Genomic DNA, 26,171 nt, shown 5'->3' with positions numbered 1-26,171 from the left:
TTATTTGTTTGGCTGTGCCAGATCTTAGTTGCGGCATGTGGGATTTTTCGTTGCGGCATGCAGGCTCAGTAGTTGTGGCGGGCAGGCCTAGTTGGCATGAGCCACAGGGATCAAACCCACGTCCCCTGCACTGGAAGGCGGATTCGTAACTGCTGGACCACCAGGAAGTCCCAGGAGTGGACTTTTAAGTTAGGTTTTGGACAAGCTGCTTTTGAGAAGCCAGCAGGGTGGCTGACAATGGGGAGGGGTTTAGCAGGCACTCAGGAGTCATCCACTAGGAGGGTAAGTGCAGGTTGGTGAGCGGGGAGGGAGGAACCCTGCATTGGGAGGACCAGGGTAGCAAAGGTCAGCTCACCTACCTGGGGCTTCTGGAAGCAACCAGCTGGCAGGAGTTCCAGAACAACTGAAGGACCACTAAAGGCCCCCTTTTCACCTGTCTGTGGAGCCTTTTAAAAGAGTTGCCTTTTAAACAGTACCTAGATTCGCAAAAACAGGAGATTGCACTTTTTTATTCCTACTTTTGCTTAATCTGAGTTGAAAGTGAAAAATTAACAATATACTGCCCATTATTTCTTAACTAAAGAGTCATAGAGCATTTGTGAAGGGTTGTTATTAAGGGATGGCAAGTCAGAAAAACAGTAAAATTTGCTCACAGTGTGTAGTTGGCATGGGAGAGGGGGAGGACCCGGATGGCTACGGAGACCTGACGGGTTAGAACTGAGTGACTAATACACACACATTCTGGAGCTATGAGGCAGAGACTCTGGTGTGATTCCTGGGAAATCTGATTTTCTAGTCAGATGCCCATGGTTCTGGGGCTTGTGCAAGTTTGAGAACCACACAGCTTCAGATGATCAGAAGTAAACCAAACCGGACAAAGTGTAGTGAATAGTGTTACTTGCTCAGTCGCATCCGACTCTTTGCGACCTCATGGACTGTAGCCTGCCAGGCTCCTCTGTGCATGGAATTCTCCAGGCAAGAATACTGGAGTGGGTTGCCACGTCCTTCTCCAGGGGATCTTCCCAAGCTGGGATCGAATCCAGGTCTCCTGCATTGCAGGCAGATTCTTTACCACTTGAGTAAACCTGGAAGCCACCTGACACAGAAGAGATTTCTCCAAAGATGCATTTATTGTGTCACCCACCACCCTGATAGTGAAGGACAGGGAAGCCTGGCATGTTGCAGTCCATAGAGTTGCAGAGTCGGGCACACCTTAGCAACTGAACAACCACCGCCACCCTGTCACCCTCACGGGGTCTCCCTGCACATTCGCATTACCTGGGAGTTTGCTTTAACCACTGCTGTCTGGTCCCGCCACCCTGGATTCAGTACACTTGGAATTTAGTTCTGGGCCCAGGCCCAGATCGCTCCTAAAGCTCTCCGGGTGATTCTAAGGGCGTGAAACTCAGACTGAACACTGAGCTGAGAAAGAAGTATGGGCTCTTAAGGCCGGCACAGCTACAGAACTGTTTCCCAACAGAGGTGGGGGGGGCGAAGACCGGAAAGGACTTGGTGCAGGAATTCAAATGTTTCCTTTGGGATGGAGATGGTAGGCGTTCCTAGTGTTTTCAGCAACGGGTTTACCCCAAGGCTTGTCCGCTGGGCTCCTCCTGGGTCTTCTCTTTGGACCCTGAAACTTGAGAGGGTCTGCATGCCTGAATCTGAATGGTGGTCCCTGAGGTCCCTCCCTTTGACCCTTGGAGCCTGGGGTGGGGGAGGGAAGGAGAAAGCAACCCTGGCGGTTCAGGTTTACCTGAATCCTTTGGACCCACACCCCCCAGGTATAAAATTAACAAGTCTCCCCAGAGTCTAGTTTCTAGAGCAAAGTGACTGTACGTGGTCAAGCTAACTTGTCAAAAGGTTCTTTCCAAACCTCTTACACGATATGGCCTCCTGACTTCCTTTGGCCTTACCTGTAATACTCAGCAGATATCTGTGGTCCCCTCAGACTGATTAAGAAACTAAGATCCAAAGAAGCTAGGCACTTACCAAAAGCTTTGTCATCAGCTGTGATCCTCTGCTCCCATCTTGCCCCTTCTGTTCTGTTTCCTGGCAAGGGGCAGATGAAACCTGGGCATCTGCAGCACCGCTGCCCCCACCCTTGCTCCCTGCCCACAGCCTGCACTTGGCTCACAGGCAGGGTCGTGCTCACCCCGCAGCTCCCGGTTAGGGCCTGGAAGTGATGGGGTGGGAGAGTCGGGTTTGTGGAGAAGCCTTCCTCTTAAGGAGCAGACCTGGAGCTGTCGGGAAAGAGGGGGCAGATGGGCGAGGGGAGGAAGGAGGCTGCAGTTGAGGCTTCGGGAGCTGCTGGCAGGTCTGGTGAGTTGAGACTTCCAAGCATGTAACGACTGGGAAGGGACGGGGGAGCCAGCAAAGAAGGGATGGGAGAACCAGGGAGAGAGGCAGAAGAGATGGAGACGTGAAGGGTCAGCGAGGAGGTGGCTCCCAGACCCTGCATTTTACTCTGGATCAGAATGTCTGTCAGCAGTGGAACATAGAACAGGCAGGAGGCCCTCGGCGGCTCACCTCCCTAACAGGTGTGCCTACAGCTGTGCTTGTGCATCTCGTTGGGAAGCTAACGCAATTGCAGATGCCCCCAAAGATCTGCCCATCTGAGAAACCTGGGAGGCTGGGCCCTGTCCCGGTTTACCGTCTCTCATCCACCCTCGAGTCTTCCTGCCTTGACTGATCCCGGCCGCCTCAGATTTCCTTTAGCACATGGAGAAAGCATCTCTACCACATAATTTACCATCTAATTGCATGCTGTCTTGAATGAGGGCTGTGGCTTCATGTGCGGTGGGTCCTGGGCACACAATTAGGCTGTGAGGAGTAACAGGAGGGAGGCCAGCTCCTGCACTGGCTCCGCCCCCCTTCCCCCCAAGCCAAGCCAAGCCCCACCCCCACCCCCCCACCCCTCCACCCCCCGTGCCCCAACTGGTGTGGGTGCTGCTGCTGGATCCTAGGGTTTTGGTGTGATTCAGGCAGGCTCAGAGGTTGGCTCCTGGATAAACCACAGCCTCATTACAGTTCTGAAAGTAGACTAGACCGGCAGGGGTGAGGGGTTGTGAGGGGGTGGGCTGCCCCTGCCCCATGGCCTTTGCCTAAAGATGAGCCTCTCTTGGGCCCAGGTTTGGGGATGGCACCAAGCCCAACCAGGCCAGCACACTGCAGTTTCCATGGTGACCCTTTTGGTTTCCTTCCGAAGGAGGATGGATTTCCTCTTTCAGTCCAGGTCGTCTGCCTGGGCCACCACCACTCTGAACACTGGGGGCCAGACTGCCCAGCTCCGCTGCCCTCCACTTTCTGCCACAGGGGACAGTTTGCGGAGATGCTCAGTTTTAAGTCACAGTCCAATATCAGACATCAGCATGTTCTGGTTTGAAGGGGGAGCAAGAGAGACAGGCCCAGGAGAGGGGGCGACTCCCCTCCTTCTACCTCCCCCTCCTCAGTTTTTGACCCTTTGGGTGGGCTCGGTCTCCTGAAGGCCTCAGTTTCCTCATTTGTAACTGCCAGGGCCGTCAGTGATCTCCACACCTGGCTAGAAGCAGAATCACTTAGGGGGAGGGGGTTTAAATAGATTCCTGGGCTCTACCCCAAGCCAGCTCATCGCCATAGGTGGGCCTAGGAATCTGTATTTTTAAAAACCTCCTTGGGTGATCCTGATACAAACAAAGTTTGAGATTCTCCTGTCAAGGTGACCTGTGAGGCCCCCACAGGAAGGAAAGGAAGCTCTGCCTTGTGCTGAGGACTGACTGGCCTTTCTGGGGTCCCCAGAGCTTCCGAAGAGCCTATCGTTAGGTCACTCTTGTCAGGAAGCCGGTGTTTCCTAGTCACACTGGCTAAGCCAAGACCAGGCCCCCACCTTTTCCCCACAGGAGAAGCCAGGAGAGAGAGGATTGGGGGGTGGGGGGGAGGTTGCCATAACAACCAGCTCCAGGCAGAGGCCTCCCTTCCAGGGGCTGGTACTTCACCCCAGCAATGGTGGTTTCCATGGAGATGGGTTACTGAGGGACAGGGGGAACATTTGCCCCACTTAGTATATTAGTCAGGAGCTGCCAGAAGGCAGAACCATCTCTAGGTGGGAGCCTTGGACCCCTGTCAACTTTGAGTCGTCCCCCGCCCCCCGCCCCACTGTGGCCTCTGCTCTCTGGGTGCAGGTCTGACGCTTTCTCCCCGCTTGGTTGCTCTCTCTGTGACTGGTCTCCCTAGCAACAAGTCCTGCTAACTCCTTGCTGTTGGCTCTGTGGCTATTTTTAGCTTCCCTGCCAGCAGCCCAGTCCTGGTCATTTGCTTGCAACCTCCATGTGGATGGCAGGGGAGCAGGAAAACAAAGATTCCCGGCCTCTTTTGGGAGCCGTGGACCCAGACCTCGTAAGCACCTATCGTAACTTTGCTGTGGAAAGTATTTGCCCCCATCTAGGAACTTGGTCAGTAGACTCCGGATGAGGCTCTGGAGACAGTGTTGGATTCCGTTCAGCAAACACTGCTTTAATCCTCTACAGTGTGCAAGAGGCTCTGGTCCACACTGCTTCCATGTGAACCTGAGAGCCAGGCCCTGCCCTCTAGGAATTTTTAATCTTGTGGAGAGGAAAGAGGAGTACACCTTAGTCCAAGCAAAGATCAGCAGGTGCTAGGAGAGGATTACAAAGTGCTCTGGGAGTATGGGGGAGGAGGTGGGACAAGGTAACTTTTGGGTGGGGGACGATAAGGGTGAGGGGCCAGAGCAGCACTGTCCAGGAGAATGTTCTGCAATGACAGAAATGTTCTAAAATCTGTGCCCTCCGCTACAGTAGCCCCCCTCGCCACATGGGCTCTTGAACACTTGGGATGTGGCTAGTGCAACTGAGGAACTGAATTTTCATTTTTATCTAATTTCAATGAATTTAAATGGCTTTGTGCAGCCAGTGGCGCTCTCACTGGCCAATTCAGGTCTACAGAAACCTTCATGGTGGAGGTAGCTGGTGAATTGGGCTGAGAAGGAAAGGTAGGCTTTTGACTGGTGGAAGGTGAAGTGGAGGAGCAAGGAAAGGCATGAACAAAGGCATGGAGGCAGGGAAAGGGCAAATTTGGGAAACAGCAAGTGGGTGGGCCAAGTGTAGGCTGTGTGAGGTAAGGGCTGCAGATGGTGGGGGCCTTAAGTGCCATGCAAGGAGTGCAGGCTGTAATCAGCAGGTGGTCAGAGGTCTACTGTGTAGCATGGAGGCTTCTGAGCTATAGGTGGAAGGGCAGGATTGGAAGAGACATCCATCTTGACCTTGTGGTTCTTATCTAGATAAGTTCTCATTTGTCATGGGGGCAGTGGGAATGTTTGTGTGTCAAGAAATACACAGTGTCTTCCAAAATGTGGCTTTGCAGATGGCTTCCCAGGGACCCTGGCCCCTCCACTTTTGAGTTCAGGGACTCAGGTGCTAAAATGTCCTGTTCAATGGACGCCACAGAACCTCCCCACCTCCCACCAGCACTGGATTTTATGACAAAGCATGCCTCAGAACGCTGAACTTCAAGTTAAAATCAGTCAGGCATTCCCACTTGCGCCCGTGGGAGCTGCTGCTCCTGGGTGGAGGATCACGACTTAGCATCTCATCTCCGCTCCACAAGCTGGAAAGTCAGCTTCACAGCGCTCCCTACATTCCTGCTCCCAAAGACAGGGGTGAGGCCCACACCCGGATGTTCAGCTTACAGATTTATAATAGGACTTGTCCTTCCAACACAGATCCATCCAAGTGCTTGTCCCCATTTTATCTGGCAACTTACCGGTATCAGAGTCACTGGAAAATGTAATTAAAGTTAGAAGTTTGCTTGATGAACACAGGATCAGTGCTGAGTCAGGTGCCCTTAAGAGGTATTCTCATCAGGCCTGTTGGATCTGCCTGCCAAACAGGAAATATGCCCTCTCTTTCAGGTTGCCCTCTCTTTTGGACCATGCTGGATACTTCCTCTCCAACGCTTCTTTTAGGCTCTTGACATCCACCAGATCTTCTTTTCATCCAGGGGTTCCTCCTTTGAACATACTTTTAGAATACGTCTAAGAACCTGGCTCATTTTACATGGCTCTGCTATTTTAGATTGACTATCTTTATCTTAATCAAAAGACCTATCCCAGTAACCACCCTGGGAGGGTTACTTTGGAAGGTCGAGAACATATATGACCTGAGGATCCTAGAAGGCTGACCTAGTTTTTTCCTGACCTTTGGCTAAAGTCACTTCTTAGCCTAATCTTGGGATCTCTTCTGCTTTGAGGTCTCTGTGCCCACCAAGTACAAGTTAGACACAGATCTCAGTCTGAGTGACTCACTGTATAAAAAAGGGGAACCTTTCCCATTGGTATAGCTACAGGAGATTGGTGGTGCTGTAAGAAGAGGACAGCTTTGAGTTGAGCTTCCTTTTGCTTAAGTTGGGAGCTATGTGGAAGAGGCAAGATTTGGGCTTAATTTTACACTCGATCTTAGCCAAAAGGCCGAGAAGCGATGGGCTTAATTTTACTAAGCCCAATATTTTATTGAGGTATAGTTGATTTACAATATTATGTTTCGGGGTACAACATAGCAATTCACAATTTTTAAAGATTATACTCCATTTATAGTTATTATGGGGTTCCTTGGTAACTCAGCTGGTAAAGAATCCGCCTGCAATGCAGGAGACCCCGGTTCGATTCCTGGGTCGGGAAGATCCACTGGAGAAGGGATAGGTTACCCACTCTAGTATTCTTGGGCTTCCCTGGTGGCTCAGACAGTAAAGAATCCTCCTGCAATGCAGGAGACCTGATTTAATCACTGGGTTGGGAAGATTCCCCTGGACGAAGGGAATGGCTACCCACTCCAGTATTCTTGGCCTGGAGAATTCCATGGACAGAGGAACCTGGCGGGCTGTAGTCCATGGGGTCGCAGAGTTGCACATGACTGAGTGACTCACACACACACAGTTATTATAAAATAGTAACTATATTCCTCGTGCTGTATATCCTTATAGTTTATGTTAAATAGTTTCTACCTCTTAATTCCCTAGTTTTTCTTGCCCCTCCCCCCCAATTTGAGCTTAATTTTAGAGAATGAGAATAAGGAAGTTTGGCAGCTGGAGGGAGAAGCCACTTTTTGAGTGGGCCAAGGGAAAGCGAAACTGATGGTGCTGATCCGTTCTGACACTTTTGAGTCCTGGTTGCGTAAACAGGTGTCATTACTTACTGAAGACCAAGACCACGGAGTGTAGAGTCTAAATGTTTAGCCACGTAACAATGGAAAAAGAGATGTCATAGGTGAGATAGTGTTTTTAAAGAGCTGGCCAAGCCAGATCAGAAACTTCATTTTGAGAGGATGCCTGGGGTGAGGTCTAAAGTGGCCTGTTAACAGGGCCTGGATGCCGGGGAGGCATGAGTGAGAGAAGCCAAGCAAGTCCTATTACATTCCTCAAAGGGTGAGAGCAGGCAAGAGGTATAAACTCATGGAAACTGTACCAAGCAGGTACCTTGATTGGCTTGAAAGACGCTAAGGGCAGACTAGGGCCTTTGTTTTGTGGAAGGGCTCCTCTTTGCTGTAGAGGTTCTGGGTCTCAGGGCTGGGAGGACGTTTGTACTCCCTGGGTGTTCTGTGGAGAAGGCTCTCTGATGTGGGGTCCTCTTCCCTCTTCAGAGCCTTCTTGTTCTCTGATGGCCCCCAGGAGGGTGCTGAACCCGGGCAAGGATGGTGGGTTCTCCTCACAGAACATCTTTTGACCTCATTATACCAGCACCTGTTCCAGCTGGTTTGTTCCCACTGTGGCTGAAAGCCAGGCACCTGGGGGCATTATCTCCTTGAGATGCTGGTATCCCCAGCCTGGGAGGGCAGACGTCATCACTCCTGTTTTGCAAGTGAAAAAAGACTTCTTGGAGTTAAGTGGCTTGTTCAAGGTCACAGGGACAGAACCAGAACTCCAGTCCTGATCTATCAGCAGTGCAGCCAGCCACACAGCCATTTCCTGCTGGGACACTTACCCTCAGTTCCCCTGCTCTGCCTTTTAGTTCATCTTGCAAACTGAAACCATGCTAATCTTTACAAAATACCCATTCACCTCGTCATGTCAGAAAACCTGCGGTCATTCTTCAGTGCAATAGGATATATCCACTGACATCTCTTCTCTGCACTTTCACTTTAGTTGTATTGAAGGGATGGGAGGTGGAGGTGGCAAGGGTTTTCCTCCCTTTCCAGCCTAACATCTCTTATTTCCTACCTGGCCAGCCTCATTCCAGATCTGATTCATCCTACAGGTTCAGTCTCTGCTCCACATTGATCTCATTAACCTCATTTATCACTCATACTACTTGTTTTTGGTTGGCTTCCAAGCCATCCTGGCCCATTGGACTTGGTATTGGTGGTATAGTTCTATTTAGAGACGCTTTTCAATGACCTTTTCCAGTTACCCCAAGTCTAGTTGAATTGGTTAGCTCTTTGAAGGCAGGGCCAACAGACTCTGCTTCTGGGTTGCTGGGGGTGGGGGCCGGGTGTGGAGAGAGAGAGTGTGTGTGTGTGTGTGTGTGTATATATATATATGTATATATTCTCCCTGGGGGGGAGGGGCCTCTGCTCAGGAGGAGGGAGCAGAAATGGTTGAAGGTGTAACTGGAGGCTCCACCTGGAGGCTCCAGAGGAGGAGTGGAGTCTTGAGCTGCAGATGTTAGTGCTGGGAATAAAGGTGTTGCTATACTTTTGAACTCCTTCTCCCCACCCCACCCCCAACCCTGCACCTTGCAAACAGGAAAAATGAGACATCGAAGGCAGACCCAGAATGACCCAGGGGACCCAAGGACTTGGCCAGGAAGTGATTTTTCTAAGCCTGAACTCCTCACACCACGCTAAGGCACAGCTCTATCCACTGGCAGTGTGAAGAGAAGACCCCCCCCCCCCCCCCCCCCCCGCCTTCTCCACCCCCTCAACCCCAGTTTTCGTTCTGGAGCGCTCCCGGTTTTGTGTGGGCGCTTTCTGTCCCTCTGTGTGCTTTGAATTTTCCTACAGCTTCCTGGGGCTCTCCGCTCATTTGTAACCTTTTCCTTTTTTCTTTTTGGTTGCGCTGCGGAGAGACTCACTTTTAACAACTTTCTCCTGGCTGTCCCAGACGGTCCGAAAGCTCCTCTTTCCTTTCGTCTGCGCTCCCGGTTGTCGGGGCGCTCGCAGCTTACCTCCGCAGCTGGAGCGCAGCCCCTTCTCTCCCGACCCCCGTCCTTCCCTCCCCGCGCTGTCCGCGGGCTCCCGGCCTCGCCCCCAGCTCCGCGCCCGGTTCGGGCCGAGTCGGGGCGGGGGGGCGGGGGCAGGGAAGGCCGCGCGGTGGGATGGGGCGGACACCGCCTCCAGCCTGGCCTGGGCGGGGCCCCAGGAATGGGCGGAGGCCCAGCCGCGCCCCCAGGCCCCAGCGCCGGCCCGCGCCCCTCGGACCGGAGGAGAGGGGCTGGCCCACTGCCAGCGTCTGAGAGCCGGCCCCCTCCCCCGGCCCGCTCGCAGCCAACCAGGCACTCCAGCGGGGCCCACGTGACCTGGAGTTCTAGACAAAGAAAATGTTCAATCCCTCCCCCCCACCTCCCCCCTCCCCCTCTCTCTGGCCCCCTCCGCCCCCCAGCCCCATCGCCCCCTTCCCCTCCCCCCAGACGGGCAGCTACTTACAGAGCTTCAGGGCCGGGGCTCACACCTGAGCTGGACCACCGAGGGGCTGCACCTGGCCTTATGGGTAGGTTCCTGGACGGAGCCCTGGGGAAACTGGGGGCGGGGAGGCGGCAGGGGCCGGTGGGAGGATCTCTGGGCCTGCAGCCCTCTGGGTTGAGAAGAGTCAAGTCTGCCTCCCCGGCCAGCGGGAGCTGGCTGCCCTGCCTGGCCTGAGTTCTGGAGATGCTGAGTTACTGCCGTCCCACCCACTCTCTGCTCAGGAACCCCAAGCCCCACTCCTCCCTGCTCTCAGGTGGGACCTGGCGGCTCCGGGGCCAGGAAGAGCAGCCCTGGCCTGAGCCTGGAGCAGTGGTCAGCAAAGGCTGGGGGGCAGACTCCGTCCCGTGGAGTTGGGCTGAAGGCAGCGGTTTTGCTGAGCTGGCTGGCAGATGGGTTGTTGGCCTTTCCTGGCTGACCTGTGTTCCTGGCTAATGGACCACGCTGTCCTCAGGCCGTGCCAACCTTGTGAACTCCCAGGAGGGATGATCCCCTCTCCTGTGTGTTCCTGGGAGCCGCCGTCAGGCCACCAGAAAGAAGTGGTGTCGGAGTGGGAGGGAGCAGTGCGACCCTGACACGGGGCTGTGGGGTGGCCTTATGCCGGCCTGGGATGGCAGAGGCACCGGGAACAGCCCCGGGTCTGCTGCCCCAGCGGGTATCCACCTGGGTCCCTAGACCTCTGACCTTTGGCATGGGAAGCAGCCTGAGTCCGGAGGGAGGTGGAGGCGGGACAGCTGCCCGAAGACATGGGACTGGATGGGGAGGCCTTGCCTCCACCAGAGTGGAGTTGCCAGTGGCTCTCCAGGCCGAACAAACTCCAGGCCAAGTGGCCTCCCGGGCCGCCTGTAGTGGAGCTGCGGTGGTGTCTTCCATCCTGCCCACTCTGGGCTACTCTGGCCTGGGACCTTCTGAACTGAGGTGGTGGGGAGGTGTGTAGGAGCTGTAAGCCCCAAAGCCCAAGCCCAGAGTTAATTAACCCTTATTTCTCCTATTGTCTGCCCGGGGAGGAGGGTTGGCACGAACGTGGAAGCCCAGCCCTCTCGCACTGCCCTAGGCAAGTCTATTCTAATGAGCCCCTCCCCCACCCAGCCACCCTCTCGCCCCTTCTTCCCCTTTCCTCTTGCCTCCTGCTGCTAACCCACCCCCCTCTTCCTCCTTCCCCCACTCCTGCTGGCCAGGTCCTGTTGGAGGCCCCTTCCTCCTCCTCTGCCTGCCAGACCATGCTGGATGCATGTTCTCCTGCACCTACTGGGTTGGGGGCGCTTAACAGCCATCAGCAGCATCCTTTGACAAGCTGGGGGAAGTTGTGGGTGAAGAAGAATGTTCAGGCACTTGCTTTGGAGGGGGTGAAAAGAGAGACAAAGGGGCTGAGGGGGAGTCAGGAGGGTGGTGGCAGGCACGACTCCCTTCTAGACTAGGGGAGGTGGAGGGGGGTGCCTGGCGTGCCCCCCCAGTGCTGCTGGCTGTAGATCCTCTTCCATCTGCACTCTTTGTTCTGGCTGAGGGGGCCGTCACCCCTGGAAACTGGGGCCTTGGGTCATCCAAGACAGCACCTGAGGTTCACAGAGGCCTGCGCGGTGGAGGGAAGGGAGCAGAGACGGCGAGGCACACTTGTATCTGAGCACATCTGGTACTGGGATAGTGCTGCTGCAGCTGACAATCCTCTCCCTTCAGGAGTTGAGTGCACATCTAGACACAGCTTCCTGTAGGGGAGGAGGAGGTAGATAATTGATTTAGGCTGGGGTGGGGCAGAGTCCCCAGGTGAGAGTGGGGCTGGGGAGGGAGGAGCGGTAACCCTGCATTCTCCCGCCCCCTGATCTCCAAGGGCTCATTCTTCCAGCTGTTGGTGCTTTGGGGGCAAAGGATGCTTTATCCCACTGTAGAATTTGAGTTAGAGAAAGAACTAGGACTTCCACCCTCAGGTTTTAGGAATTGCTGTAAGAAGCAGGTTTGGTTTGTGGCTGGGAGGCAAAGACTTGCAGATAGAACAAAATAAAATGCATCTAAGAGACAGTAGACCCTTGAGCTGTTCTTAACTGGGGACCTGGGGGTCCATGGACAGGCTTCAGAGAGTCCTTAGAACTCCTGGTACATGCATAAATCATATTCTTAAACCAGTTAGAAAAGGTTAACAGCAATCCGTCAGTTCAAACTCCTTTTTTAGGTGGAGCAACTTAAGGGATTGCTCCAAGTCAGCTATTAATTAGTAGCAAGGCTAAGACAGGAATGTAAACTGTGTGACTTCCAACTTGGAGGTCTTGTTCTCCAGGTAATCTTGAGGATTGGTTTGTATTCACAGCTCTGAACTCTCAGGGAAAGTGTTATTTTGATGATGGGATTTTTTTCTCCCTTGAATCTGCTGTGGTGAAAATGGGGGCCGAGCCTTGAAGTTTGAAGGCCACGTGTCCTAGATTCGATAGTTGGGGTGAGGTTAGGTGGAATGCCCCTCAGCTAACTGTCAGGTATTTCATCCTCTGTAGGGTGATGGGAGGGCTTCCCTGGTGGCTCAGTTTTAAAGAACCCTCCTGCCAATGCAGGAGATGCAAGAGACGTGGGTTCGATCCCTGGGTTGGGAAGATCCCCCTGGAGAAGGAAATGGCACCCCCACTCCATCATTCTTGCCTGGGAAATCCCATGGAGAGACAATTCTCGTGGGCTACAATCCATGAGGTCGCAAAGAGTCGGACACGACTTAGTGACTAAACAAGGGTGATGGGAATCCTGGAGCAGGTTTTGAGAACGAATGGGCCTGCGGGTCACAGTCTGAAAGAGGAGCATGAAACAGTGAAAGGATGGAGGCTGTTCGGGTTGGGCGAATCCTTGCGTTTGTCAGTGGGATGGCAGAGAGGATGCCTGGCTGTACTGTGGACTCCCTAAATAACTGTTGAAAGAATGAATACATTGATGGATCTGAAAGGTGACGTAGAAAGAAGGCATAGAATCTGATGACCAAGTATGTTAGATATAATCTTGAGAACTCCAGGATGGCGTGTGAGCAGGAGAGCAGGCAAGCTCTTCTGGGTCTTGTGGTGGTGGTTGAGCAGATGGGAAAAGAACCGAGCACTCTGAACACAAAATAGTGATTTCATTGTTAGACATCACAGCAAAACTAGAATTGTGTGGAAGCCAAGACCAGGAATAGAAGGGGTCGACTGCCCAGGAAAACTGGAGAAAAGGACAAGAGGATCTGTTTCTCGACTGGGGAGTAAGATAAGAAAGGATGGAGCCAAGGTCTGTGCCTAATCTTAGGTGCATGATTGGTATCTAAACGGAATAGTCTCTGCATATAATTGATGCATATCAGAGGGTGGGCAATTGATGATGCTGACCATTGAGGAAGATTAGTTGAGGGAGGAAGATTTCCTAAGAGGCAGAAGAGAAGGCTGGAGTTGAGCCAAGTGATTGAGTTCACCTCTCAACTGCAAATCTTTCTGTTTTCAACGGCGAGCCGGTTGAGTTGATGAGGAAACTCCTGTCTCCAGCCCCTAACCTTCTGTCATGATCTCCAGACCACGGAGAGATTGAGAAGTGCCCTTTGAGTATCAGATCAGGGTAACTTCTGTTCCTTGTTTCCCCAGGCTGAGAAGAAAGCCAAGGTGATTGCAGTAATGAATGCTGTTGAAGAAAACCAGGGGTCCACTGAGTCTCAGAAGGTGGAGGAGGCCAGTCCTCCCGCCGTGCAGCAGCCTACCGACCCTGCGTCCCCCACGGTGGCCACCACGCCTGAGCCTGTGGGGGCTGATGCCGGGGACAAGAACGCCACCAAAGCAGCTGACGATGAACCGGAGTACGAGGTGAGCCGCTGGCTTCTTCACCCGCCTCGTCCGGCTCCTCCTGTCCTGCTCTCTCTACCTGACCCCACGTCTTTTGGTCTCTCCAGTCTTGCTCTGTCCATTCCGATGGAGCTCCCTCCCGGCTGTCGTGACCCTCAGACGTCCAGGGCTGGGGGTGCTGTGGGGGGAAGCAGGGTGGCAGGGCCTTGTGACCACCCTGTAATGACTTCTGCTCCTTGGGGCTCCAGGACGGCCGGGGCTTTGGCATTGGGGAGCTGGTGTGGGGGAAACTGCGGGGCTTCTCCTGGTGGCCAGGCCGCATTGTGTCTTGGTGGATGACGGGCCGGAGCCGAGCAGCGGAAGGCACTCGTTGGGTCATGTGGTTTGGAGACGGCAAGTTCTCAGTGGTGAGTTGGGGGTTCGGTGGTGGCCTGGGGGGTGGGGATGGGAAGGGGTCTTGGTCCCAGGGTCTCTGGTTTGGGCTGGGGGTGTGGTTGGAATGGGATCATAGGAGAGGGAGCTGTGTTCATCCCCACTCTGCGAATGTGTGGTTGGAAGAATCCTCAGAGGTAATGAGGTCATACTTGGAGAGTTCAGCTGCTTTCCAGGAACCCTTTACCCCAAATGCCGTTCCACCTGCATCAGGTCCTCCCCACATCTGGGGCTGGACTCTTCCTTTGCATTCTGTGACTACTTATGGGTGCATCCAGTCCTCCCGAGGGCAGAGGCGGGTCTTAATGCCCCCTCCCCGCCCCACCATGCCAGGCATGTGGTGGGTGCTCGATGAGCTTGGGAAGAGGTGCAAATGAGGCGGGTTGTGCCTCCAGGTGTGCGTGGAGAAGCTGATGCCGCTGAGCTCCTTCTGCAGTGCTTTCCACCAGGCCACCTACAACAAGCAGCCCATGTACCGCAAGGCCATCTACGAGGTCCTGCAGGTCAGTGCTCCTCCAAGGGGCTCAGGGGCGGGTGGGGTGCGGGGGGTGGGCTCCATCTGGGGGCTGGAGCCCAGGGTTAGGCTTGGGCAGAGGGTCCACCTGTGAGGCCCTTTGGCCTCCTCTCCTCACTCGCCCCCTTTCTGCACCTTTTCCTGCCTCTTGGCTGAGCCCACCTTCGCTACTCTCCTGACAGCCTCCCCCACACGTGTTGCCCCCAGGTGGCCAGCAGCCGAGCAGGGAAGCTGTTTCCAATGTGCCATGACAGCGACGAGAGCGACACTGCCAAGGCTGTGGAGGTGCAGAACAAACAGATGATCGAGTGGGCCCTGGGAGGGTTCCAGCCCTCTGGCCCCAAGGGCCTGGAGCCCCCAGAAGGTACATGCAGGTGCACCAGCAACTCCATGCCTGGGCTGGGGGAGCCATGCTTGAGGGGGGGCCTACAAGGTCTCTCTCCCATCACAGTAGCCCTTGGGAATGCTACTGTCCCCGTCTCCCTGGGGTCAGGGTAGGGATAGGGCTGCTCTGGGACTCTGAATGACCTGTTCCCCATTGGCTTGCAGGCCCCAGAGAGTTGGGAGTAGGAACAAGTTAGGGACCGGGCTGCACCCCCTTGTTGTTGTAGGCAGATGTGCAGGGGAGGGAGCTGGGGTTCCTTGTCAGCGGTAACCGTGGTCTCCTCACCTGCTTCCCTGATCCAGAGGAGAAGAACCCCTACAAAGAAGTTTACACAGACATGTGGGTTGAACCCGAGGCAGCTGCCTATGCACCGCCCCCACCAGCCAAAAAGCCCCGAAAGAGCACAACGGAGAAGCCTAAGGTCAAGGAGATTATTGATGAACGCACAAGAGGTAGTGGGCCTGGTTCTGGAGGGAGTGGCCTCTGGAGGGCGTGGTGGGGTGAGGCCAGCATTCAGAGGGGTGGGTGTGGCCCTCGAGGGCCCCTCTAATGACACGCTCTCCTCCCCTCCCAGAGCGACTGGTGTACGAGGTACGGCAGAAGTGCCGGAACATCGAGGGTGAGTCGTGAGGGGCTGCTGGGTGTTGACTCTGGGAAGTCAGTTATTTGTTGTCCATGGGCTAGGCATGCGGGCCCTTCGTGTGGACATGAGGCCCACAGGTGGTGGCCGGCACAGAGCAGTAAGGTGCCAGGGAACGGCTGCTGTCGTGGGCCAGGGGTACTTAGAGATGGCCCTGTCCCGTGCCTTCCACCGCCTCCAGCCTGCTCGACACACACCTGCCTTCCTGGTGCCACAGTCTTCCCTGTCAGTGGTAGGGGCTGGTCATTAGGGTTGTGGGTCAGAGAAAGGTGCCCTCTCTTGGACTTGCATGCAGGCTCAAGTTGCTTCAGTCGCGTCCGACTCTTCGCAAACCCCTGGACTGTAGCCTGCCAGGCTCCTCTGTCCATGGGATTCTCCAGGCAAGAATACTGGAGTGGTTGCCGTGACCTCCTCCAGGGGATCTTCCCGACCCAGGGATTGAACCTGCATCTCCTGCATTGCAGGCGGATTCTTTACACCTAAGCCACCGGGGAAGCCTGGATTTGAGCTTGGCCCTTTTACCTTTTCTCCACCTTCTCTCCTCTGATGGTCATTAGTGCCTCCCAGGTCTTGTCTCCCTTTGCCAAGTGATGGTGTGTCCAGCTCGGGGACCTCAGGGCTGGGATGAATGGGAGCAGGGGCCCAGGCCCTGAGGACTGGCTGCTCAGGGACATCTCCAGAGTGACCCAGGGTCCGGCCTGTTCTCGCAGGCAGGCTCTTGTCCTCATATCGTGCTTTTCCTGGAAGGCGGCGGTGCTGCTCTGGGAGATGAGTAGGCTTCTGGGGTGGGGCCGCATGGCCTCCCTGTTCCATGGGACCCCTCCTAGATGCCTTCCTGCCACCTTTTCTGGCTGACACTCCAGCACGCCACTAGACACAGCTCTTCTGGAGCCAGGCTTGGGCCCCAGGCGGGAGGGGGGCCCTTCAGTGACACTCTGCCTCCGCTGTTCCCAGACATCTGCATCTCTTGTGGGAGCCTCAACGTCACCTTGGAACACCCTCTCTTCATCGGAGGAATGTGCCAAAACTGCAAGGTAGGGCACACCCAGCAGAGACGAGGCCCTGGGCTGACCACACCTCCTGGCCTCTGGGCTGTAGCACGTGTGGTAGCTATAAGGGTGACTCAGGTTTGCTCTTGATGCAGAGTCCTGATAAAATGGACCCTGGGGGTTCAAGTGTCTGACCTGCTGTTGCTTTTCCTATGAGAGATCCTTGCCTCCACTCTAAGGCCTGGTTCTCGTCCCCAGATGCGGGCTCACAATGTCACAGTCACTAGTGTGAAGTGGGGGCAGGACAGGTCGTTGAGTTAGGGTTAGGGTGCCTCTCCCCACAGCGTCCCCTTCCCAGATGTGTGGTCCGGGCGGAACCCTGACTAGATGGGTGGCAGGGTTGTGTCTCTAGGGCTGTATCGAGGTTCCAAGGGGAGAGCCCGGAGGCTGGGTTTACCGCCTGTCTTTGCACTGACTGGCCTGGGTGGTGCCCTGCCCGTTGGTCTCTGAGCCTCCACACTGCTCCCTAGAACTGCTTCCTGGAATGCGCGTACCAGTACGATGATGACGGCTATCAGTCCTACTGCACCATCTGCTGCGGGGGGCGCGAGGTGCTCATGTGTGGGAACAACAATTGCTGCAGGTGAGGCCCTGCCCCGAAGGCGGTGCACTCCTCCTTGCCTGGCACCTGGACTTTCGCCGCCCATCCTGCCCAGCGCTGCAGGCACAGCCACGCTCCATCCTGGCCTGGGGGTGAGCGTCCCCTCCGCTCCCCTTGCTTCCTTCCAGGTGCTTTTGCGTGGAGTGTGTGGATCTCTTGGTGGGGCCAGGGGCTGCGCAGGCAGCCATCAAGGAAGACCCCTGGAACTGCTACATGTGTGGGCACAAGGGTACCTATGGGCTGCTGCGGCGGCGGGACGACTGGCCGTCTCGGCTCCAGATGTTCTTCGCCAACAACCATGACCAGGAATTCGTGAGTGCTGGGTGCTGGGTGGAGGGCAGCTCTTTTCAACCCCCACCTGCCAGAGCCAGAGGGCAGACTCTGCCAAAGCGAGAGCACTGGATTGAGGTCCTGAGCACCGTGTAGCCATGCCTGTGCTGCCAGCCAGGGGTGTGGGGGTCCGGAGGGCCTAAGTGCTCACAATCGGCAGAGAGGCCTGCCCCAGGTGTGGGTCTGCGGTACATTCCTGGATGCTCACCTGGCCTGTTGTGCTGGCTGCTAGGACCCTCCGAAGGTTTACCCACCTGTCCCAGCTGAGAAGAGGAAGCCCATCCGGGTGCTGTCTCTATTCGATGGAATCGCTACAGGTGAGAGTGGTTGGCATCTTGGTCCTAGGACATGGGCGCTGAGCTCGGGGGACTCTGTGTATGTCACTCTGGCAAAACAGGGTGACAGTTAATATTACAGCTGTTAAAATATTAGCCTAAGGAGGAAACTCTTGTGTTCAATGAGAAGTTGAAAATAAGTGGTAAGCCAGCATGTTCAGTGGGCATTCCCTTAAATGGGCAGGGAGGCAGGGCTAGGGGGCTCTTCAGCAGAAAATGGAGGTGTCGCTGGTCAGAGATTATTGAAGATTTTCACAAAACCTCAAAGGACAGACTTGGCGACCAAAGTAAAAACATAGGCAGTCCTGTTGTGCTTTGATTATAAGTCACAGTGAAAAACAAACTGTAAACAAAAGAGTCTAAAGAATATTTAAATTGCCCATAATCCTATAATTAGTGTTTTGGTATATGTCCTTTTACATTTTTAGATTTTAGATTTTTTCTGGGCTTGTATGTTTATATAATCATATGTAGATATTAAAATGCATAGTGTTATAACTTGCCATTTCATTTATAGTGTTATGAGTAGTTTTTCACATCAACCAATATAGGACTATGTTGTTTGTAAATGCTACATGTGATTCCGTGGAGTGAAAGTACCATAATTTAATAAACCCCTATTGGATGGTTTACTTTTTTCCTGATTCTTCTGGGCAGTGCTGTAACAAGCATTCTCATACATGCGTCTTTGTATACTTAACCCATTAACTGTGTAGCCAGGTTTTAATTTCATATGGTTCTTAACCTGAGTCTTGACAACCACCCCTCTGCCCTGCCCCCAGGCTGAGGCTGTTCCATCTTTAGGAAAGAACAGTCCTCCTCAGAACTTGTCCCAGGATCAGAGGGAGATGGGAAGGCTGGGCCCAGAGACCTTGGCCAGAGGGTGGGACTGGTCCCCCGGCCGGATGTGTGTCTTCTTTACCCAGCTCAGTGCTGTCGTTGTGTGAACCTAAAGGAGTTCATTTACAGCTTTGGTTTCCCAGGCTATAACCTGGAAGCCTCCTTAATCCACGTCACACCCCAAGCGTCTGGGCAGGCTCCTTGTGGGGAGGTCTGCTAGGAGCAGATCTGCTGGGAGCAGTGGAGGATCATACAGAGTCTCCTGAAGTTCTCAGGGTCTTTCGGAACGCTGGTCTGTTCCAGCCAGCGTTTGTGGAAGGGTCCTGGTCAGGAAGCGTGAATACTGGTTAGCTCAGGAGGAAGCACATTCAATGAGACCACCCACTCTGCCTTGAAGACCCAAGAGAAGGGCTGGATCAGGCATGCGTGGTCCTCTGAGGTGGAGAGGGTGCCCAAGTGTTGGGGGCTCACAGAGGCGGGAAGGCCATCCTGGGGGCCATGGAATGAATGGGGTGGGCATCAGTGAAACCTTTTTAGAGCAGGCGGTGTTTACGTTGAGTATTGTTGGATGGCTGAATTGCAGCGTGATGTTAAGGGCCAAGGAAGGACCCGTGTACAGAAATAGCAAAGGAAAGCCCACTCGAGAGTCAACTGTTGTTCTCCCCTCGTTCCAGAAAGCCCTGGAATGTCCTTCTTGGAATGTTTTCTGAATAGATCCAATTAGGCATGAGACAGCCTCAACGGTAACAGCCTCAATGTCCTTGTTACTGATAATTCCAATCTGACCCGGAAGTTTCCAGGCAGCTTTCTGGGCAGGGTGGGGCTTGGGCCTGACTCTGACCCACGTGTCTGGCTGGCCACAGGGACCCCCTGCAAAGACCAGGGTGCCGGGCAGGTGACCCAGTGACTCTGCTTTTTGCTGGCTGGTACAGGGCTTCTGGTGCTGAAGGACTTGGGCATTCAGGTGGACCGCTACATCGCCTCTGAGGTGTGTGAGGACTCCATCACGGTGGGCATGGTGCGGCACCAGGGGAAGATCATGTACGTCGGGGACGTCCGCAGCGTTACACAGAAGCATGTACGTCAGCGCCGCAGTCCGCCCCTTTCTCCACGTCACTCATCTCCTGGACCCGCCCCTTCACGTCACTCAACTCCTGGGCCCGCCCCTTTATGGCACTCAGCCCCTGGACCCGCCCCCTTCTACACATCGCTCAGCTCCTGGGCCCGCCCCCTTTTCAAGTCACTCAGCTCCTGGGCCGGCGCCCACTGCTTTCATCTTCCTCTCCCCGCTTGAACTCTCTCCCTCCTGCTCTTCCATCTCCCTCTTTTGTCTCAAGAGGCTGGGCAGGTTCCACTGGGAATTGGGAAGCCAGGCCTTTTGGGCTTGGGCTTCTCCCTGGCTGGTTTCTGGGCCCCCTTGAGTGAAGCGCTGTGGGGGTACAGTTGGTTCCCGTCCTCGTGGTACCGCTAGCCACTGCAGCTTCACCAGCCTGCATTTTGTCGAGAGTAGTGGGGTCTGGTGGGGTCCTCTCTGAGTGGCCCTCTTGCCTTTCCAGGTAAACATGTAGACCTTGAATCCCAGCCCCTGAAGGGCATTGGAAGGGTTCAGAGGGCACAGGGCCCATTTCATCTGGCGCAGCCCGGACTGCTGTCTCTGCATGGCTGTTTTCCTTGCTGGCCTCCTAGATCCCCACAGTTCAGTCACTTCACTTTACTATCTGGAAAACTGGGCCCAGAGAGCTTCAGTAACTTGCCCATGGCTGGAAGGAGTGTGTATGTGTGTGTAGACAGCATACAAAGCATTCGGGTCTCTTCTCTCCCAAGCAAAGTACTTTTTTTTGCCAACTTCACAGATCATTTCTCTCTTCCTTTCCGCCTCTGTCCCCGGACATCAGGCCCATCACATTACCTTTATCCTCCCAGATCCAGGAGTGGGGCCCGTTCGATCTGGTGATTGGGGGCAGTCCCTGCAATGATCTCTCCATCGTCAACCCCGCCCGCAAGGGACTCTACGGTAGGTGGCTCGTCACCCCTCCGCCTCCTGAGCTGGCGCTTCCGCACATCGGTTTCCTCTTTGGATATTTCTGCCCTGGGACGGCTACTCCCAACGATCCCACCCTCCCCGTGCCCGAGCCACACCACTGTCTCCTGCAGACAGCCCCAGCTGATGGCTTTCTCTTCCGACCTCTCAGAGGGCACTGGCCGGCTCTTCTTTGAGTTCTACCGCCTCCTGCATGATGCGCGGCCCAAGGAGGGAGATGACCGCCCCTTCTTCTGGCTCTTTGAGAATGTGGTGGCCATGGGCGTTAGTGACAAGAGGGACATCTCGCGATTTCTCGAGGTATAGCCAGCACCCTTGGTTTGGCCAGCTCACTAATGGCTTCTACCTTGGACTGCTGCTTTATCCCTATCTCATCTGCATTGTGGAGCTGGGGACTGGGGACTTCTGCTTTGCAAGGGGCCCGTTGGTAAGCTCTGGGCTTCCCGAGTAGGTGAGGAGGAATCCCACCCCTGATAGAACCCGTGGCCTCACTCTTAAGAGGTGGTATGTCAGTGTGGCCTCAGAGTGTGGAGGACCTGACTGTCATAAGCAAGGTGGAGTGCCAGACTCCTTGGCTGGGAGGTCTGTGTGCTGTTTCCCTGGGGGAACCTTTTGAGATGCCAGAATCAGTTTTCCCAACCAGGATGGTTTGTCCTCATTCCCAGGCACCATGATGGGTGCTTTATGCCACCTGGGAAGAAAACACGGTTTATCTCTGTTTTTACTTCCAGTAATGTGGGTCCCAACTTGGCTGAGCCCAGTTTGGGCCTGTGCAGAGGGTTTCTGGGCCAGAGTCCTTCTCTGGCTGAGCAGTTTGTGTACCCAAGTCTTGGGGTCAGACCCCTTAAGCTGGTGTTGACTGTGTTGGAGCAAGCGTCTGTTTGGCTCATTATCTGGACATGCAGTAAAGACATCCATACTTGTTGGAATGTTTTTTCCCAAAGCCTCTGGGTTAGCTGGAGCTGTGTGGTCCAACGAGGTGGACATCTGCCACATGCGGCGTTTAAACTGACGTTAAAACTCCCCAGTCGCACCAGCCTCCTCAAGTACCCAACCATCAGCACCTGGTGGGCTAGTGGATACAACATGGAACAGTGCAGATAGAACATCTCCATCTTGGCAGTGTGGACCATGTGCGGGTCTAGAATGTTCCTGTGGGAGCATGTGGAATGTAGCTGAGTTTGATTCTGGCTTTTCCAGGGAGCTTCAGGCTGTCACAGTGTGGCCTCTTGAGAGAGAAGTGAGAGCCTTTGAGGCTCTAAACTAATAAGTTTCCTGGCACGCTATAATATTCGTCTCTCTCTCTTCTGTTTTATAGTCCAACCCTGTGATGATTGATGCCAAAGAAGTGTCAGCTGCGCACAGGGCCCGCTACTTCTGGGGGAACCTTCCTGGTATGAACAGGTTGGTGAGAGCTCCGTGCCTGGGTGGCCATGGGTGGGTGTCTGCAGGCAGGACGATGGTGCGAGGGGTGACCAGCCTCCCCTGCAGACCAGCTTGCTGCTCTGCCAAGTATTTTGTCTTTGCTTTTCCTTGAGGAAGAAGGGGAGTCAGGGTGTAGAAAATAACTTGGCTAAGAATCGAAAAACTAGTGGTCCCAGATAGGGCCTTTAAAAAGCACACTCTTGACACAGAAGACCGTGTATGGTGCTGCTGAGTTACAGGGTTGGTTCTCTTGTACTGGTGATGTGTCGAGAGTCAGCTAGTCCTTAGTTTCCTGAGGTAAAGCCACGGAGGACGTGTTTGGGAATGGGAAAGAGTGGTGCCTGCCGCTGGGCTCCAGAGACAGCATCTTTTTTTTTTAATATTTTCTTTTTTTTTTTAATTTATTTTTATTAGTTGGAGGCTAATTACTCTACAATATTGTAGTGGTTTTTGTCATACACTGACATGAATCAGCCATGGATTTACATGTATTCCCCATCCCAATCCCCCCTCCCACCTCCCTCTCTACCCGATCCCTCTGGGTCTTCCCAGTGCACCAGGCCCGAGCACTTGTCTCATGCATCCAGCCTGGGCTGGTGATCTGTTTCACCCTAGATAATATACATGTTTCAATGCTGTTCTCTCGAAACATCCCACCCTCGCCTTCTCCCACAGAGTCCAAAAGTCTGTTGTGTACATCTGTGTCTCTTTTTCTGTTTTGCATATAGGGTTATCATTACCATCTTTCTAAATTCCATATATATGTGTTAGTATACTGTAATGGTCTTTATCTTTCTGGCTTACTTCACTCTGTATAATGGGCTCCAGTTTCATCCATCTCATTAGAACTGGTTCAAATGAATTCTTTTTAATGGCTGAGTAATATTCCATGGTGTATATGTACCACAACTTCCTTATCCATTCGTCTGCTGATGGGCATCTAGGTTGCTTCCATGTCCTGGCTATTATAAACAGTGCTGTGATGAACATTGGGGTGCACGTGCAGAGGCAGCATCTTGAAACAGCAGGCACCACACAGCTTAGAGCATCCTGCTCCACTACTGTTCACGCACATTGTTGGCATCGAGTCCTTTTTTGGGAAGATGCCCTTTGTGTAGTTTGCACAGAGATGTTAATGCCCAGGAACGAAGAAAATTTCATTTCTTCAGTGTAATAGTCATATTATAAAAAGGCCTATGAGAAGAAACCACCAGGTTTCTCCCCCAGTGGCTCAGAAGGTAAAGCATCTGCCTACAACGCGGGAGATCCAGGTTCAATCCCTGGGTCGGAAAGGTCCTCTGGAGAAGGAAATGGCAACCCACTCCAGTACTCGTCTGGAAAATCCATGAACGGAGGATCCTGGCAGGCTACAGTCTATCGGGTCGCAAAGAGTCAGACACGACTGAGCGACTTCACTCACTTTATGAGGAGAAAAGAATTCTGGTTGAGAGTCAGCGGTTCAAAAGCAGAGGGATACTCCCCCAATTGCAATAATATATTACAAAGAGAAGTATTTTCCAGAATGTTTTAAGTTTTTTTTTAAATTATTTTAATTGGGGGATAATCACACTGTTGTGATGATTTTTGCCCTGTATCAGCATGAATCGGCCATAGGCTATGTGTCCCCTCCCTCCTGAACCGCCTCCCACCCCCACCCCAAATGTGGATTTTAAATTTCCATGGTTTCCTTGTAAATTAGATGAACCATTTAACCTGACCTCGGTCATCTACTATGCCTCTCTGCCAATAGCAGGAGGTTTTAGGAACTTCCCAGTCTCAGACCCGTTTGGCAAAGCTCCTGTCTTTCTCGAGGGCTTGTGGCTCGGAAGGAGGTGGGTCAGTGGGTAGCTGACCTAAAAACTGTCTTGGTGTCCCCCTAACCTTCCCAGGATGTCTGTGCATATTTGATAAAGTGGATGGGCTTATGTAGTATAGTATTTTTATAGAGCCACTAAGTCATTATCTCCTGACAGACCTTGGGCCTGTGGGGTTTTCTTACCTGCTTCTTCCAAGCCTAAAATTTTAGAACTCTGAGCTTCCAGGAGGAGTGGAGTTACTGCAGGGGACAAAGTACAAGCACAAGGGGACAAAGTACGCTGTGTGTGTGTGTGTGTGTGTGTGAGGGTGGGTGTGCGTGCACATGTGCACATAAACAGAGAGGAGTTTGGAGGTGCAACTTGACCATGGGTCCTGGGTGGTAGACCACTATGTGAAACCTTTAGTAAGTAATCCTAAATGTCAGAAAAGGCTATCACCTAAAGTGATACTTAGTGATCTTTTCTGCCTTCTGAATAGTGACACGTTGAGTGTCACGGAGTTTTAGTCTTCTGGGGACTGTGCAGAATTTAAGTTCTTGTTAACTGTACATGTAAGATGTACAGTTTGATGAGTGTCATCCACCGTACATACCTGTAACCATCACCATAGTCAAAATACAGAACATTCTGTCATGCCAAAGCTTGCTTTGTGATGAGTACTTTTCAGGTGCAGTCTATTTTTAGGGAACAGGTTTAAAAATAATTGGGTGTTTCCCCTTCTTGGCAGGCAGGCGTTATCTGTTTATTTGTAGTTTGGGACCACTTTTGAGTTTACCTTAAAGGATTTGATGCTTCATGGCCCTATGTCCGTGAGTGGCCACAGTGTCTGTGCCCGTGTTTGGGGGAGTTTGATGGGGGTTCTTTACTTCTCCATGTGAATCAGATGGCTGCTGGGTCAGTGCTGAGAGTGCATCCCTGCCATTCTCCTGGTTTCGGTCGTTACCCTCTCTCTCCTGCCTCCTAGGCCATTGGCATCCACTGTGAATGATAAGCTGGAGCTGCAGGAGTGTCTGGAGCACGGCCGAATAGCCAAGGTTAGCCCCAGCATCAAAGCCCTCTGCTAGGGGTAAGGAGAAGGGCAGGATGCGCTGGAGCAGCACCAGGGCTGTGTGCTGCCTGCGGAGGATGGAACTCGGGGTTGCAGTTGGCCAGACAGGGAGGGTCTGGGGGAAAGCCTGAAGGGCAGGGGAAGAGGTCAGAATCCTTGCTGAGTGTCGCCCTGCTGGTCCCGTGGGAGGCAGACGCTAAGAAGTCTTGGCCGAGATCCCTGGGCTTTTGAATTACCAGGCCAGGATCATCATTGCACGAACCTTCAGAGCAGATTCTCCTATGATGTGGTAGTTCCATTTCTCTCTGGAGAAATCTCCTGGGACTGCTGGCACCCCAGGGGTGTCTTTGCACCCCTGGGTAATTCGGCATCCTTTTGCCTGTAAATCATTACTCCTGGGAAGAAAAACATTTCTTAGAATACTTGGGAAGGACAGTGGCTCAAGCTGTTGTCTCTAGTCCTTGGCCAGCAGGATTGGAGTGAGGATGGCCGGGTACCCTCTGTGTAGGAGGAAGAGCAGGGCAACCCTGGCCCCTGGATGAAGCAGGCCTTGTAGGCCTCGGACATGGCAGTCGCTGTCAGCTGCGGATGAGTGCTCATCTTCCGTTTCCTCTCCCATCTTCTAGTTCAGCAAAGTGAGGACCATTACTACTAGGTCGAACTCCATAAAGCAGGGCAAAGACCAGCATTTCCCCGTCTTCATGAATGAGAAAGAGGACATCTTATGGTGCACTGAAATGGAAAGGTACCCACTCTTTGTGCTGGTGGGGGGTGGGATCCCGGCCTCTGTGCCAGGCTCAGATCCCTTGCAGACATCCTGTGAGCAGTGGGTTTGTCTTCCCAGGCATTTCCCAACATGGCTGATGCCCAGGGAGGACTCTGCATTGTGAGGCTGGGCTAAAGTAGGGGGCATCTAGGAATCTGTCCCTGGTGCCTTGGCTCCCAGTGGTCCTGCTCAACTCCAAAGAGACACTGCAGCTGCAGAGCCCGTCCCGCCACCCGGAGGCCAAGAGGGACCCGGCTTCCCTGCTTCACGCTGCTCATGTTAGGTTCTTTGTAGACCAAGACAGCACGGGAGCAGATGGGCCTTAGAGCTTCAGTGCCCTCGTTTGTGCAGACTGGACTCGAGTCCTTTTTCTTGGGGTAACTTTGATTTAGTCAAACAAAGAGACAGTTAACACACAACCAGAGCAAGCAGGAACTCCTGATGTCAGGCATGAGTTGGGAGCCCTTGCAGAGTTTTCCCTCCTCTGCGGTGCGGGGTGGGGGGGTGGGAAGA

General features: G+C 53.7%; 1 protein-coding gene across 13 annotated transcripts in view; it reads left to right on the top strand.

Annotated features, from left to right (window-relative positions):
• DNMT3A (DNA methyltransferase 3 alpha) overlaps positions 1-26,171 on the top strand; it is a 105,662-nt gene that overhangs the window by 72,541 nt on the left and 6,950 nt on the right. For 9 of the 13 annotated variants that reach the window (XR_006343419.1, XR_006343418.1, XM_043917341.1 and 6 more), the window contains 16 exons: positions 13,241-13,456; positions 13,684-13,842; positions 14,263-14,370; positions 14,589-14,745; positions 15,069-15,218; positions 15,341-15,385; positions 16,361-16,440; positions 16,926-17,038; positions 17,185-17,368; positions 17,619-17,703; positions 19,494-19,639; positions 20,485-20,575; positions 20,754-20,902; positions 21,921-22,006; positions 24,809-24,878; positions 25,519-25,637. Coding sequence is in view for 11 of the 13 variants with exons in the window: in XM_043917341.1 (XP_043773276.1) it covers positions 13,241-13,456; positions 13,684-13,842; positions 14,263-14,370; positions 14,589-14,745; positions 15,069-15,218; positions 15,341-15,385; positions 16,361-16,440; positions 16,926-17,038; positions 17,185-17,368; positions 17,619-17,703; positions 19,494-19,639; positions 20,485-20,575; positions 20,754-20,902; positions 21,921-22,006; positions 24,809-24,878; positions 25,519-25,637 (1,958 nt within the window). In the remaining 2 variants the exon portion in view is untranslated. Of the gene's footprint in view, positions 1-9,562; positions 9,691-9,943; positions 9,959-12,359; positions 12,447-13,240; positions 13,457-13,683; positions 13,843-14,262; positions 14,371-14,588; positions 14,746-15,068; positions 15,219-15,340; positions 15,386-16,360; positions 16,441-16,925; positions 17,039-17,184; positions 17,369-17,618; positions 17,704-19,493; positions 19,713-19,776; positions 20,454-20,484; positions 20,576-20,753; positions 20,903-21,920; positions 22,007-24,808; positions 24,879-25,518; positions 25,638-26,171 lie in introns of those variants that run through there. The other 4 variants (XM_043917345.1, XM_043917346.1, XM_043917347.1 and 1 more) reach the window with 4 other exon arrangements.

The sequence above is a fragment of the Cervus elaphus genome, chromosome 11, assembly GCF_910594005.1.
Source record: "Cervus elaphus chromosome 11, mCerEla1.1, whole genome shotgun sequence".
NCBI classification, from domain to species: domain Eukaryota; kingdom Metazoa; phylum Chordata; class Mammalia; order Artiodactyla; family Cervidae; genus Cervus; species Cervus elaphus.
Note: the sequence above shows the minus strand (reverse complement) of the source record. Positions and strands in the feature narration are given on the sequence as shown.